We start from the raw sequence: 15832 nt of genomic DNA, 5'->3' as shown, positions 1-15832 counted from the left end.
CAAGACAAGCAGTAATACAGAAGAGACTCCTTTTTTCTACAGCATTGATTTAAGAACACATTCATTAGTAGTGAAAGGATGAAAACAAATCTTAGTTTTTCTTTTTTTTTCTTTTTAAATTTGGTTTTTTACATTGATGGTCAAAATGATTTCCAGATCCTGTTGCAGTCATGCTCCATGAAATTTTTGCAAATGATCCATCGTTACTGAAAGTGGATACATGTTCCCTGAGAAACCTTGGGAACTGAAAGTTTTCTGTTCTAAAGTGTTAGGAAGTGCTGATCATGGAGAGCTCTGCTGTGTCCTCCCATTCTGAGACTGGTGAATATACTTCCCCTTTGTTAGGGCAGGGCTGTCTGTAAAGGACATACTTTGTCTAGGTGTTTTTTAATTTTGGCCAGTGAACAAGTCAATGTTAGAAGACTTCACATTTACTTCTGCTATGTGCCATATAGCCAGGCCTTCTTTTTGTGTCCTGTCCCACTACTTATCCAGGGTATCCCATCCCAGGATAATAGGTTCCCTATCACAGCAATTCACAGCAGCTGCCTCTGGTCAGGTCTGAACTAGAATTCAAATTTTTTTGTGCAAAACCAAAGTACTAGACACAGAGTTTAGGACAAGCTACTGTTATCTCTTTACTGAAGAAGTATCTAAACCAAGGAGATTCATTAGAGACTGCACAAGCCAGTATCAAGCTTGGGGTTAGGTCTCTACTGCGCAGTTCACTTATTCACAATTAACAAAGACATCCTAATATTTAATCTGATTGTCCAGTTCATTCTTCCTCTGAGAATAACAAAGAAAATAAAAGCAGGCATCGAAGGAAAGCAGCTCCCCTGAAACAAGGCAGCTGCTGCCCAACAGAATGATCAGAGAAGGTTCCTGGAATCTTGTCCCCAGCATCTGATTATTCCTTAGGCTGTGTGGTACTGCAATCCTCACCTCAGGGCTCATATTATGAAAATGGAGTAGTTCTTATTTCTAATGTTGCCTGGGATGAAATCAGTTTGAAAACGTAAGATACAGTATTTGGAGTCTCTTAAACTGTGTATGTCCTTGCAGTGCTCCTAGGACATGTTTAGAGAGTTGGATGCTTGCAGACAAGCCCCCATTTTAATTCTCATCTTTGAATTATGCTTACCAATACGGAGTTCGAAGTTGTTAAATGAATGCTTGTTGATCTCCTGTATGCTTTCATTCAAAGCTATGGAGAAGTCGGCCAGAGCACACAAATGCCCCCATTTGTCTTCACATTGCTGAGGAGTAAGTTACAAACCAATATATGAGAGAAGTTTTGCATCTTCCCAGCTCCCATCCATCCCTACCAATTGCCTGGAATCTTAATTTGGAATTGTAAGAACAGTCTCAACACACTAGATTCAATAGAGGCAGGATATTGTTAATGGTAATACCTCCCTTTTATATTGCAACACTTGTGTACCTGGATACAGAGAAACACCATGAACTACCAAAGAAAGTAATGTCTTGTCAATCGTCTGACAGGCAATCATAGGAATTAATAAGGCATGTGAAATCTAAAGCTGAGAAAGAAAGTATAGGAGGATTGAGATTGCTCAGATGCAAGGATGTAATTCTCCTTTGCTGAAACTGTTACCCAGGAAAAGCAATATTTCAGTGTGCTCAGGGATGAAATACTGACAGGAGCAACATGGCAAGCCAGGCAACCTGAGACAAGTTAAGTGAGAGAGGAAAGGCTGTTCTGTAGCTCATTATTGACTCTGCTTAGAGCACTTAACTCACTCCCTGCCCCTTCCCTTCCATTTCCATTCTTACAGGCAGTCAATATACAGATGGGGACCAGGAGAGGGTTTTAGTCTTTCCACAACACCAACAGACCAGATAATGGGGCAGAGACTCTGAAGGGAGGACAAGGAACTCCTTAACCCTTTCTCTAAGTGTGCAATAGAGTAAGAAAGAGCTTGTTTGTTCTGGCCTAATAGTGGTATGATGCCATCTCAGCTATACTAAAGCCAGGTAATCCTTTCATCAAACAAATTTCCAGTCCATAGGAGCGAAACATTGCCAGCCCCACTCCTTGGGTCATGCAATCCAGCCCTTTGCACTGAATGTTTAGTATTGAATATATGCATCTCCCTGGCATCACCCTGTTCTGTTCACACCATGCTCAGTCCTCATCCTTAGTGTCACTCAGTGCACAGTACTCCAACTTTCCTTAGCAACCCTATCTCTTAGGTACTAACAAGGTGATAGACAAGTATATGAAGATAAGTATATTTAAAATTTACATAATACCACCATTAGGCTATTATAGTTCAAGAAAATGGATGAGTTATCAGTCTTGGAAAGACAGTGCAGATTTAGAATGGAATGGAATGGAATGGAATGGAATGGAATAGAATAGAATAGAATAGAATAGAATAGAATAGAATAGAATAGAATAGACCAGACCAGGTTGGAAGAGACCTTCACGATCATCGCATCCAACCCATCAACCAATCCAACCCACCTAAACATCTAAACCATGGCACCAAGCACCCCATCAAGTCTCCTCCAATGATGGTGACTCCACCACCTCCTCGGGCAGCCCATTCCAGTGGCCAATCACTCTCTCTGTATAGAACTTCTTCCTAATATCCAACCTGAACCTCCCCTGGCGCAGCCTGAGACTGTGTCCTCTTGTTCTGGTACTGGCTGCCTGGGAGAAGAGACCAACCTCTGCCTGTCTACAACCTCCCTTCAGGTAGTTGTAGAGAGCAATAAGGTCACCCCTGAGCCTCCTCTTCTCCAGGCTGAGCAATCTCAGCTCCCTCAGCCTCTCCTCATAGGGCTTGTGTTCCAAACCCCTCACCAACTTCATTGCCCTTCTCTGGACTCGTTCCAGCAAGTCAACATCCTTCCTAAACTGAGGGGCCCAGAACTGGACACAGGACTCGAGGTGTGGCCTAACCAGTGCAGTGTACAGGGGCAGAATGACCTCCCTGCTCCTGCTGGCCACACTGTTCTTGATGCAGGCCAGGATGCCATTGGCCCTCTTGGCTGCATGGGCACACTGCAGGCTCATGTTCAGCCTACCATTGACCAGTACCCCCAGGTCCCTCTCTACCTGGTCTCCAGCCACTCTGACCCCAGCCTGTAGCACTGCATGGGGTTGTTGTGGCCAATGTGCAGAACCCGGCACTTGGATGTGTTAAATCTCATGCCGTTGGATTCTGCCCATCTGTCCAGCCTGTCGAGGTCCCTCTGCAGAGCCTCTCTACCCTCCAGCAGATCAACTCCTGCCCCCAGCTTGGTGTCGTCAGCAAATTTACTGATGATGGACTCAATACCCTCATCCAGATCATCAATAAAGATGTTAAAGAGCAGAGATGTTAAAAAGATGATGAAGATATTAAAGAGCATTTTCCTCCTTGGAATTTTTATCTACCTCAAGAGTCAAAAGATATGATTAGAAGCTGCATATTTATAACTATCTACCTCTCTGATGTTCAGTCCTTCTTTACTCATCTCTGCACAGAAGCATTTTGAGTTGGAACAAACAAAAATCTCATGCTTGTCTAGTTTGGCAGATTTCTAGCTGTCAGAATCACTTGTTACTCTGTAGGTGGGAGATGCTTGGCTAGTTACACTCCACATATTTTATTCTAAACATACAATGGAAATTTTCTCATTTACAAAGCTCACAATAATCTGTTTCCTGCTTTTCTGTCAGTTGCAACCAATGTGGGTGAATCTGATTCCCACTCTGTGATTGATCTAAGGCAGTACATCCTTTTTTGTGGTGCTCTTCTTTGGGGAGAAGCACTGGTTGTCAAGCAAGACAAATTTCAGCAACTGCCATCTTTTTGTTGGATGTATTTTAGGGCTTTGTCTTATTCCTTTGGAGACCCCTTTTCCAGGGATATTCTTGGGTGTAATTATGAATTTCTCTCATCTGACTTATCTGAGGTTTACAGCTGTGACTGCACTTATTGTCAGTGGTTCATTTTTCCCTCAGCTTGGTTTGCAGTTTTGCAAGTGAGAGTAGTATGTAGGCTTCTGACTTTGTGATGTTCTTTGGTTGAACTGATGGGCCTGCTATCTTTTTGATGTGTAGTTTATTGCACTGTCAGTAGATATACAGCTACACCACAAAATGTAGAAATGCAACATCACACTTCCATAACTATGCCTTCAGTTAACAGATCCTCTCTATTCACAGAAGTTGGAGGCTGTCAGCTGGATTCCAGTCTGAATTACTGTGGTAATTTAGACTGTGTCCGAAGACACAGACAGATCTACTTTAGATTCACATCAATGTGACTGAAAGTAGGTTTTCTTTTTTCCTCTCTCCCATTAATGTAAATTTGAGGAAAGAATTTATCTGACTCTTGTTCTCAGCACAAGATGACATTTCGATTCATCAAGGACTGCAACTATTGTCTGTCAAAAGGCCCAAATGCCTGTTTTCTTTCGCCAAATGTAGTTTTATGAACATCACAAAGGTAACACTAATATTTTCTAATATGAAGAGTTGGACATACCAAAAGCTTTGCTTCTTCAAGGACATTATTCTCTTACCTGTTTTTCCGGTGATAATCCTGACACGGCCATGTATGTGCTGCCAATTGTTTTAATTTTTTCAATATCTTGAAATCTCTCTTCACCTAGTAACTAATACACATGTGAAAAAACACTGTTACTGCTGTAATTCTTAGTACAAAATGCTTCTACAGATATGGAAATGAATCCACCCATGATCTCTTCCCGCTGGTCATAGTGCATGGTTCATTCTGGGTTCTGGATCACACTGAGCTGGGACACTGCTTACAGAAAGCAGTCAAGCTAAATTCTGCTGTACTCTGTAAAGCTGTCTGGTAAATCACATAATGGATTATATAAGGCATGCATGTTCCAGTGCAACTTAAATGGAGAGGAGTCCTGCGTTTCTTGAGGTATAATCACTGAGAATTAGTGAAGACAAACTCTCTGAGTATGCATTTGTGAAGGTAAGAAGACTCAATCAATGAAAAGTGTTAAGTCTTCTTTGGAGGAACTCAGTTTGCAGATTAAGTGATGCTACTGCAACAATCCAGATGATGAGACCAGTGTTAAAGGGAATTCAGTCCACTCAAGATAACCATTTTAACTATCTTATGGAGTCAATGGGTGGAGATGCCTCCAAAGAACTTCTATGTCCTTCTGCATGCCATACCTCCATGCTTCCTTCTTCTTACTGTCACATCTAACAGTGGGTTGATTGGATCACTTGATCTGCAGTTTTGTTATGTACTTGTGCCCCTTCAGAAAAATACAGGGAACCAATGGGAAGACGTAAACACCTGTATCTATTTGGAATAGCTATAGGTACTAAGTAGGCATAAAGAACTTGTCAGATGGAGAATCTGCAAGAAGAAGACTAGAGTACTGAGTGAAGTACTCAATTTTGTCTCCATTCCAAGTCCATATTCACAGTTTAGGACTTCCCATGAAATAGGAGCTGGAGCCTTGTACTTCTTTGAGAGACCTAAGCAGAGTTCTACTAATTAAGTCTGTCAATGACAGTAGAGCTTTATGTGGGATATGGGCATGTATCACCTCATCACAGGCTCTGAAAAGGTGTATAGCTGATGGTAATACCAAAGTAGCCCTACAAACTTCACCATAAGCAGTATGGTATCTATTAAAATTGTATTGACATGGTTGAGTTAACCTGGAAGAAAAAGAAAAACCACAACAAAACAACAAAAAGCACTTCATAGAGAGAAGGGATTTCAAACATTTTTCTCTAAAGGCTCAACTTAGCTGGGATTTAAATGAAAAAAAATAATCTTGCTGTGGTCAGGTAAAAGGTAATGAAGCATTTCCCCTTTTTTGAATATGTACTGGTGTGCAATCTTTTTCCATCTTGTGGGGTTGAATTTCCTGTCAATTAAGAACTAAAGGGATTACTTCATTCAAAAGAGAAACATACCAAAGGTATAACATGAAATAGCCCCTGCCATTGAACTAGCCACAGTGTACGTCAGCCGGAGCGCCGGGGTCTCGGAAGCTTTGCTGTGCATGTACAGATATTGCACCATCTGTCTCTAATGGGAGGCTGCACAGCATTGTGTGCAGGGAATACAAAGCCATATGGTTAATGGCTCTCTTCCAAGTGAGGAAAGTCCAAAAACTTGACCTGTTTCTCATTTTTCTTCAAACTGCCAGAAAAGCCCATTATCTACGATTCCCTCCTACAAGGGCAGCTCTTCCAACTGTTCTCTTAAAGAAAAAGAGCATGTCTTGGAGCTGTGCTTTTGTGAGCAGTCTGAGAGCACCAGGTGTGTGGGCAAGGGGAGAAAATGGTCTTGGTTAAAAATAGCCTATATTTTCATTTCCAGATGGTTGCTGGAAGCACAATAATTTAAAATGCATGATAAATACCTAAAATGATTCTTTAGAAGACAGAATGAACCTATTGGCTGTGAGGCAATTTAGAAGAAATAATCCCAAGTTATGATTTCCCTTCTTATTCAGAATTGTTTTAAAATTCCTTCTTCAACTATAGGTTTATTTACTGATTACTTTCTTTACTGTGTGACAAAATGATGGATTTTCATATTAGGCAAATATACTCCAAATAAGTCCTAAATCAGCTTCTACTTCTTATGGCATTTCAAATAGGTTTGCTAATTTAGCAGATAGTCAAGGGAACATTTTTAAACACTAGAATGTGATTGCAAGGCAGCTAATGGCTTAATGCCACAACTCACATACAGCCAAGGTTACATGGAGGGCAGACCCTGGGACACACATGCAATGAAATATGTACAGAGCAGTACAAAAGAGAATGTTCCAGGACATGGCCCACAATTGCAAAGTAATCAGTGAAGTCTGAAAGCAGATCTTGCATTCTTCTGTATCCTCTGTTTGTGGCAACTTAATATATTAAAATCTGTTGTCATGAACACTGTTTAAATCACTGCAGGATAAAGAAAACGGGGTGTGTGTGTGTGTGTGTGAAGGAACCCATGAACTAAAGAGCTCTTATTAAAGCACAAATCCCAACTGTAACATCACTAAGGTACATAAATGATAGATTAAAAAGGCTAATAAAGAATATTACATTAAAAAACAACAACACCAAAACACAAATAAAATCCCCCAAGACTCATAATCTTCAGGAGAAATGTTCCAATATTATTTTTTGGTGCAACCTCTCTAAGATTACAGCCATGGGTAATTATAAAAGTAGATTTGCAACGTTCGTTTTTTGATGTATGAACTGTTCCTGTCAGCACCTCCTGCTTGGGTACGAAATAGGAAATTATATATAACTGTATTCTAGAATGATGCTGCACATCAAATTAAAAACAAAAATAATCCTCAACACTTCCCATTATGCCTCAGTCAACAGGAAGCCTGGAAATTGTGGAGAACATATTTGTGAGCCATCAGGAGGAAAAAAAACAAAAAGTAAAGGCTGTACTTTGAGAAGAGACAATCATCTGCTCCCCAAGACCAACTTTTGGATTGGTTTACCCTGGCTCTGTAAGAAAGACCCAGTCACAACCTGACTCCTCTGTGGGCTTCTAGTCCATGCAGTTGTTGGCAGGATCTGTTTCACCATTCACTATTTTTTGCTTGACTGGTTTTGTCTCTCTAACATAGGTCCACTACCTGGAGAACAAAATAACATATCTGGATTGTAAACCTTCTGTTTCATAGTAACAAGGAAGCTCCTCTAAAAAGGAAAAAGAAATAACGCAGATCTCCTTCTTGTGTACCATTCACATTTTCCAAAGTGGGTCAATTTTCAACACTGCTTTAATTTAGAAACATCTTCTGGGCCCTGTGGACAAGATCATGCCTATTACTATTATCTATGCATGGAAAGGGGAGAACTTAGACTGCAGAATTTGATTTGAGATTAGGAACTCAATTCAGGTGTCTGAACATAGATGTCTGAAAACATAGTGACATCTAGAGCATGCTTCTCTGAAAAACCTCCAATGGCTTGCTCCAGAACAGTGTGAGTTTTCTAATGGTGCAGCATGTATGTATCTCAATTCACCTAGGATATCTCAAATGGCATCATGACTTACACTCCTGTGGTAAAACTTCTAACTTTGGGTAGCTCTACAGAGACATTCATGTGATGCTGAGAAGCAAAGTTTTCCCATGTCTAATACACCTGCTCTGCTCTCAAGCTGAACATATGCATTTTGCTTCCAAGGCTTTATTGAGACAGTAGGCACTCTTGGAAAAAAACCATCATGAAAAACAAGTGACATCATGCAGTGTCAGTCAATAGTTACATGGAAACACTAGTAGTCCTGAGACATCGTACTTGAAATGACTTCTGGTTCATTTTCCATGGATAGGATTACTCACTGCAATTGTCCTGTCTGGCATATCACCTTTCAGATTGCTTACACAGAGTAAACTAATGGCATGACAAAGCTGGAAGTAGGTTAGCAGTCAGTGGGGAATAACATAATTTCATTTACTACTCATACCAAGAACATATCTATTACTCAACTAAACACGTCTGGGACTTAATACAGTCCCTAATTAGGTCCTTTATTAATTACAGAGCAGGTGTTAGAGGCCTGAACATTATATTGTGTTAGGGTTTTTGATGAAAACCCTGTCTTTAGTAATTGCCACACAGCAGCAATGGAATTTGCTTGTGGAGATTATATGAACATGCATGATGAAATATCTGAAGTTAATTCATAGCAATAGGCTTTGCATTAAGCTTGAGCCACAGTCAAATTAATCAGATCTGGGAAGAAAACTAAAAGTATTAATCAAGAAACATGCTGACAGATATGCAAGATCTCAGAGATAAGAAGCAGGTATTTATACCTATAGAGAAGGCAATGAAGAAACTTAGCAGGTGACAGAGTTCATAGAGTAGTTTTGTTTGCTACTAAAATGCACAAAGCTGCCCTGTAAATTTCTCTGCTTCCCACTACTAATTTTAGTATCTGACCAATTACATGGATAAGCTCCCAATTTTGTTGTCTCATGCAGTGTGGTAAGCTTAACCCTGGTCTTTTGTTGTTGGTCTTGTTGGTTTTGTTTGTTTGTTTGTATGTGTGCTATGAACATTCCCCATAAAAATGCCCAGGAGGAAGAAGGATGAATGTGCAGTCAAAACCCTGATCTGGGCTCATATCTAGGTTCTAGCTACTGGCTTGGGAGCAGGCAAGTTTGCTTTTTAAAAACTGGAGGAAAGTCAATTACACCAATGGGCCTTTGTTTTCCACTTATGAAATGAAGATAACATAACTTTTACCAGAGGAGGAAGTTGAAAATAAATTCTTCACAACTTAGAGGCCATAGATACTTGCTGCTCAGGATGCAAAAAAAATTTCCCCCCTCATTGCTTCTTCTCAGTTGTATAGCTTTTGCTTGCAACTTTTCATCCAGCACCTTCCTGTGAAGCCCTTTGTAATACTTGCTCTACAAAGCTAAACAAAAAGCAACTCCAACCTAAACCTCTAGGCTAGACCCTCAAAGAGAGATAGGTGTTTAAGCAGGACTGAGGTAGAACCAAATACATTTGTAATAAAAATATACCGATTCTCAGATCTTCATTCAGCTGTATTCTAAACCCTGGAGAGATCTGAACTCTGCCAGTGGTTTTAGTTTTCTGGAAAAAAAATAAATAAGGCTTTTGTGTATGCTTAATCTATGGGCAAAATTCTGGCCCAGATGCAAGGATCAAATATGCCTTGTCTTCTTTCCAAAACTGAATCTCAGTGCTTCTGGAGCAGAGAGCCAAAGTGACAAACAATGTTATCTTTTTTTTTCAAACCACAACCTCAGTGGAGTTTTTCCACCCTGTTTCAGACAATTGCTCCATGGTTACATAGCTCACGTGGGATGTTAAACCCAGATCCAGCACCTTTTGAAGGAATAAAATCTGTTTTCTTGAACCGCATCTAAATTTTCATCTGACAAGATGCTCATCGCTTCTTAAGTTGATGCTTTACAATATAGAAGCAGATTAAATACTTCCATGGGATAAACAGATTCAACAGAACATGGGTTTATTGGTTAGGATTTTTTACTGTTGATCCGTGGTTTCTTGCTCTATCCCTGTGCCTTCTCCCCTGCTGTCCAGTTTAGTACTATTTGCCTTGCTTAGCAGAACTCTGAAAGGATCACTTTTTCTCACTTTAAGTATGTTCTCCAAAATTAGAATCACAGATCAATGGTACTAGCAGCATCTCTCCCTTTGTCCTCCCCTTTTCTATCTGGACCATTCCAGTCTGGGACAGAAAGCAAATCTCACTGTTAAGAAGAGGTGATTTAAATCCTAGTTTTGCCACTCAGGGAATTCAGAAGAGCTACACACTGCTGTAAACTGCTTGCAGTTTATAGGTTGAACTTCCCCATGCTTGGGAGTTTTGGCCTTTTGCACCCTTTCTAGCTGCAATGTTTTTTCAGAGCTCTTGGTTGTTCTTCCTTTGTCCCCTTAATTTCTCTTGGGCTCATTGCAGGACATGATACCACATGTCTAAGCTTCCTTGATAACTAGATGGCAGAGTATCCAATACAATCTATGCAACTTGTTCCTGGCTTCCACTTCCATTTCCAGTTTTTCTTTGCTTCTACCTGTAAATAGCAATGTTGGAGATCTGGCTTTTCTTCTCCTGTTTATCTTATCATCTCCTCAGCTTCCTTTCTGAATTTTTAACTGGACAGGATACTCACATAAATTATTTTTCTTCTCTCTATCCTTTCTATTTGTTGGGGTTTGGTTTTGTTTGCTTGTTTGATGTGTTTAGTTGGTTGGTTGTGGTTTTGCTTTGTTTTTACATTCTGCTTTATCTCTGAATTCCTCAGTAAACCAAGGAAGCAGTAGTTTTACTTCATTTACCTCTGTATAACATACCTGGAACAGACAAGTTTCCTGAATTAATGTGTCACCACCTCTCACTGTCTACCCAATATTTGCTTCTGAACTTTGTGCTTCACATTTAATTTGATACTGTTTTTACTGTAACACTCATTGAGTCCATGCAACCAATGTCTTCAAAACAACTTAATCTATTTGGTTTTAGACACTACTTTCCAGAACTGTTGCAAATATCTTCCTAGTGTGTACTAACTATTGATTTGAATCTTTGTCTCACTAAGTCATTCACACCAAAGTTTGCCAAGAATAAGCACAGAAAAGCAAAGTAAGCAACTGTAACTGGAGTAAAAAAAATAAAAAATTAGACCATTATTGAAAGCAGAACCGTTACTAAATCTAATAATTTAGGATGACATATTTGGTAGGTGGTAACTCATCATTTAAGCACTACCAGATTTTCTCTAGTAGCTAGTATTACCTCATCGAAGTCTGCAATGATTTCATTCAGCAAGCGCAGACATTCTACTCCCTGGTTATTCATCTCGGTCTGGGAATAGAAGTCAGCAAATCCAGGAATAGAAGCAAACATCACACCAACAGCATCATAGGACTGAGAGTATAATTCCTAAAAGAACAGTGAGGAAAAATGAGCGGTAATATAGGGAAGGAAACATAACTGGCTGCAATTAAAATAGGTTTTCTTCTTTTCTCTCTGTCTAATAGCTTAATATTTGAGGTTAACATTAGTGTAATAAGTGTTAGCCAAGGTCAACAGCAGGAGGCTGACAGCTCTCATGTTTTTGTCACTGATTATATGCAGGGTTAGACCTTTCTTTGAAAGCCTGCACTTTCTCTTTCTGAGGTCAGGGGGCTACACCAGTGAAAATGAAAGAGAAATTTTCAGTTTGATTTATATGTGGAACCACTTGAAGAAATGAAGGATTCATTTGCAAATGTGAATACCAAAGAACTGACATTTTTAGGCAAGTAAAAGGAACTTATTGATTATTATTTATTAAGTCTGTCTTATGAATGTTGGCAGTTGACAATATATTTCTAAATTTGTCAATTAACAAGGAACAGATAAGACTATTTAAAAAGTCTAATATGATATCTGTGCAAAAGTTCTTTCAGTTTCCCATTTTCTGATGGATAATTTATACTTGACACTACTGCATCTCATTCCAAGTTTGCTTATTCACAGGTTTGCAGATAGCCCTTATTCTGTGGTATCTGTGGTTTTACTGAGGTAACTATGGAGCTATTTGGTTGCCTGGATTTGAAAGAATACCTGATATTAGGGTTTGAAAAGAGGGAGAAACAGAAGTGAAGGTGATAATGGAGTTACTAGAAAGAGAAAGCAGTTTACAAGGGAGCAGACAGAGGAGACTGCTAGGATAAAATAGCTCTGGGATAAGCTTCCACTTATGTTATTCACATAAGTCCCTCTGGTACTGAATGACAGATTTATTTATGGATAGGTCTTTGTCACCATATATGTAAAAATGAGTTCAGTTCTCTGAATTCATACAAATGTTTAGGAATAAAACTGATTACAACTTTAAAATTGTCAAGGACAATGACAGGTCCTGGCATGCTTTTCTAGTGGCTAATATACCACAGCCATATGCATTCCCATATAACACAACCATATGCATTCCCTTTCGTATATTTTTTTCCTAGCTTCCTCTTCTGCAGTTTTACACAATGAGAAATATTTTCATTTCTGTTCTGAGGCTTGCTTTATGACATTCTGACCTGGATGAGTTGCTTCACAATGTTCATGAAGGTGTGCTTTAGGCAATCTTAATGCTTTGGTCTCATGGTAAAAGGGCTTACTGCTGAACACCATATACCTGATATGAACATCTCAGGCTACTCTTCTTTCTGCCTAGAAGAGCATCCCAAATCCCTTCCCTGAACTTTACTACACTGATAATTCTCCTTCTTATCTAGACTCTTTTAACAACACATCCTAAAGGAAAAGTGGGAAAATTCTGTTAGTTTCCAAAGACATTGCAAAGCAAATATCAACAAAAAAAATCACAATCGATTCCCTTCCCACCCTTGGATTTTCTTTCCCTGAAGAATGTCTGTGGGGTCCTGGAAGCCATAAGCTAAAGACACACTTACTCCCTGTCATAGGTACAGAAAAAAGTAATAAACACATTACACACACATGGATGCTTATAGAAGACTGGACAGTGCATGATAGGAGAAGCATATGCATGTTTAGGCATACTCTTTCCTCAGACCAGAAAGACAGAAAACTACTGTCTGAGCCTTCAGCTGCTTCATTTTTCTATTTTTGGTAAGAAGCATCATGAAATAAATAACACATCCATGAGAAAACCTTTACAGTACACATTTGGGAACTTATTATTTGAGAGCGGAAAAATTAACTTAATGGCCAGACATGAACTGCAGGATTGATTGTACTGAAATCTGATAGATGTTACAGACAGACAGCTCATGCATAAATCATCCCCAAGCACAGTCACTTTGGGAACTGCCTTACAAAAAGCAGGGGTGGTAGAATTGAATCCAATAGCAAATTATTGAAGCATCAGCTGTGATCCACAGGGCATCTGTTTGCTTCTGAAGACTATTATGCATGTGAGTGTATATTAATGAATGTGTAAGAGATGACATCCATTCCTTCAAAATCCATAATGCAGATATGCCAGGATACACTCATGGTTGGTGTAGGGGTCTGCTCCTTTGTAATGAAACATTTTAACATGGATGCTTTCATACATAATTATTTTCATATATGAAGACATGTTTTTATGGCAGTTTAATACCCAGAGAGTGCAAAATTCCTCAAGAGGCTGACTTCTAAAGTGCTTTTTCTTGTAGCTTCTCACTGTGTTATCCTTCCCTAAGTGATATTTGAAATCGCATCTTCAGAGCACAATTATTCTCCATTGTGCAGCCTAATTCACCTGGCTATATCTATTTCCAAAATGCACAGCCAGAAAAGAGTATCCTTGATTCCTTTTTGTTGTGCAATGAATAGGTATGCCAGCTCTGGCAACCTGTCACCTCTTCATTGTAAGAGAGACAATTCCAATGTTAGAAGAGAAAATTCCAGTTCCATCATACAAGAGCTTTTGTTCACAGATAATTCTGTAATATGCATTTGCCTTATTTCAGATAAGGAGTAAGTGACATGCTGCTTTCAGGAATAAATTCTGGATTTTCCTTTATCCTCTCAGCAACCTCTCTTCAAACTCTGTTTTAGGAATACCCATTATCAAGTTGTACTGTGGGCTGCAAACACTCTTTAAAACACAGCCACAAATGCTGTTACTGAAATAGGGTTTTTATTAACTGCCCCAAAGAGTAAATCCAGTGGCAATAATGTCCTCTTGGGTCTGAAGATTTGAGAGGCTGAGGTCTATTGCAGCCTCTTGCAGAGATTCTTTCCATAATAACTACCAGAGTTCTAATACTTCTGCAACATTGGGCTATCTTAGGGTTGCACAGGAATTGTGTTAAATGCCTGTTTAATTTAGGAATACTAGATTTTCATAGACTCATAGGTTGACGGGACCTCTGAAGATCATTTAATACACTTTCACTTGAAGCAGGGTTCCTTGTTCAGTTGAATGTTGAATATCTCCAACACTGGAGATTTCACAACGTGTCCGTGTCCTGACGAAACAAGATATTTATTTTGTTTAATTTTGTATCTAACAGATACAAAATCTAACAGATACAAAAATCCAACCTTTGTATCTAATAGATTTTTTGTCTAATTACCTCTTGTCCTTCCATTTGCACACTAGAGAATAACTCGGCTCTGTCTTCTCAATAAACATCCATCAGGTAGTTGCAGACAATGATGAGATCCTCTTTCAGCCATTTCCTCCTGAATTTGAATGAGCATAGCTCTCTCAACCTCTCCTCGTATGTCATGTGCCTCAATCCCTTAATCATCTTGGTGGCCCTTCACTACTAGACATACTCTAGTAGATTCATGTGTCTCCTACTGGTGAGCCTGAACATGTAAATATCTCTCCAGGTGTGGTATTAGGAGTGCAGAACCCTTTAGTTTAAACCACAAATTTTTGGTCACGTGGATCAGATATCAAATATTGGCAGTGTTTGTTTAATGAATCCTACCTAAAACTAAGTTCTAACAGTTTCCTAACTGACCTGCTTTTCTCTTGCTAATTAGAGAAAATATCACAAATAAAGCTGATACTGACTTCATTATCCCGATCCTTCTCCAGAAAGTGACGGGCAACGTGACTGGGTAAAATATTCCGTAACATATTTTCATTGTGCTCTCTTAGCTCCTTCATTTCATTGATTTCTTCTTTTGCTTGAACACGCCACAGAAAATCCAGCCTTGCTGTGTATTCAAGCTGTAGTTCCAGGAAGAAAGAAAAGAAAAATATAGGCAGAAATAAAACCTGACAAAGTAATAGTAGACATTGCATTGTCATCCCAGCGGGCTGCTCCTGCCATGTAACAGCCTTCAGTGCTGCTGAAGATCTTCAGCTCTGAAAGACTCTGATTGCATTGCCAGAAAAAGAGATTAGTACTTTGCTTTGTGTATGGTTAATGTCCATAGAAGAATCTTGGACAAAATAGCATTTGTCATATTGCTGCTGCAGTCATTGGCTATAAAATGTCAAAAAATTAATTTCCTTTTAAACACCTCTTCATTGCCTAGATATTGGAGTCAGATAGGAGATAAGGTATTGGAAGATAGTTGTATTGGTATGAAATATGTTCCCCTTTTCATATGTATTTTCACATGAAATGACTTCCATGAGAAAATAGCACAAATCATTCAAAACAGTTTGCACAAGAGGTTAGTTTGCTTCTCAAGGATAAGCATCTTTCAGCAAAACTATACATAAAAGCCCAACACACTCCCAAAGACAACTTTCAAATCTGTGGCACAAAAATGAGGTACTTCTACTTTCAGTACTTGCCGGTATTTAAGTATTTTAAAAGACAGAGAAAGATGTGTTATTTGATTCCCCCACAAATACTCTGCTC

The 15832-nt window shown here is 39.2% G+C and overlaps 1 protein-coding gene across 3 annotated transcripts in view; it reads right to left on the bottom strand.

Annotated features, from left to right (window-relative positions):
* The window catches only part of ADCY8 (adenylate cyclase 8), a 115372-nt gene that overhangs the window by 1060 nt on the left and 98480 nt on the right, over positions 1–15832 (bottom strand). For all 3 annotated transcript variants that reach the window (XM_068155529.1, XM_068155531.1, XM_068155530.1), the window contains 4 exons: positions 15031–15189; positions 11295–11441; positions 4543–4635; positions 1145–1259 (listed from right to left, as the gene is read on the bottom strand). In XM_068155529.1, the coding sequence (XP_068011630.1) occupies positions 1145–1259; positions 4543–4635; positions 11295–11441; positions 15031–15189 (514 nt within the window). The remainder of the gene's footprint in view (positions 1–1144; positions 1260–4542; positions 4636–11294; positions 11442–15030; positions 15190–15832) is intronic.

Source organism: Melanerpes formicivorus, unplaced genomic scaffold, assembly GCF_026170545.1.
Source record: "Melanerpes formicivorus ecotype bairdi unplaced genomic scaffold, bMelFor1.0.p_v2 SCAF_32, whole genome shotgun sequence".
In the NCBI taxonomy this organism is placed as follows: domain Eukaryota; kingdom Metazoa; phylum Chordata; class Aves; order Piciformes; family Picidae; genus Melanerpes; species Melanerpes formicivorus.
The sequence above is the reverse complement of the archived record's forward strand: the minus strand, read 5'-3'. Positions and strand labels throughout refer to the sequence as shown.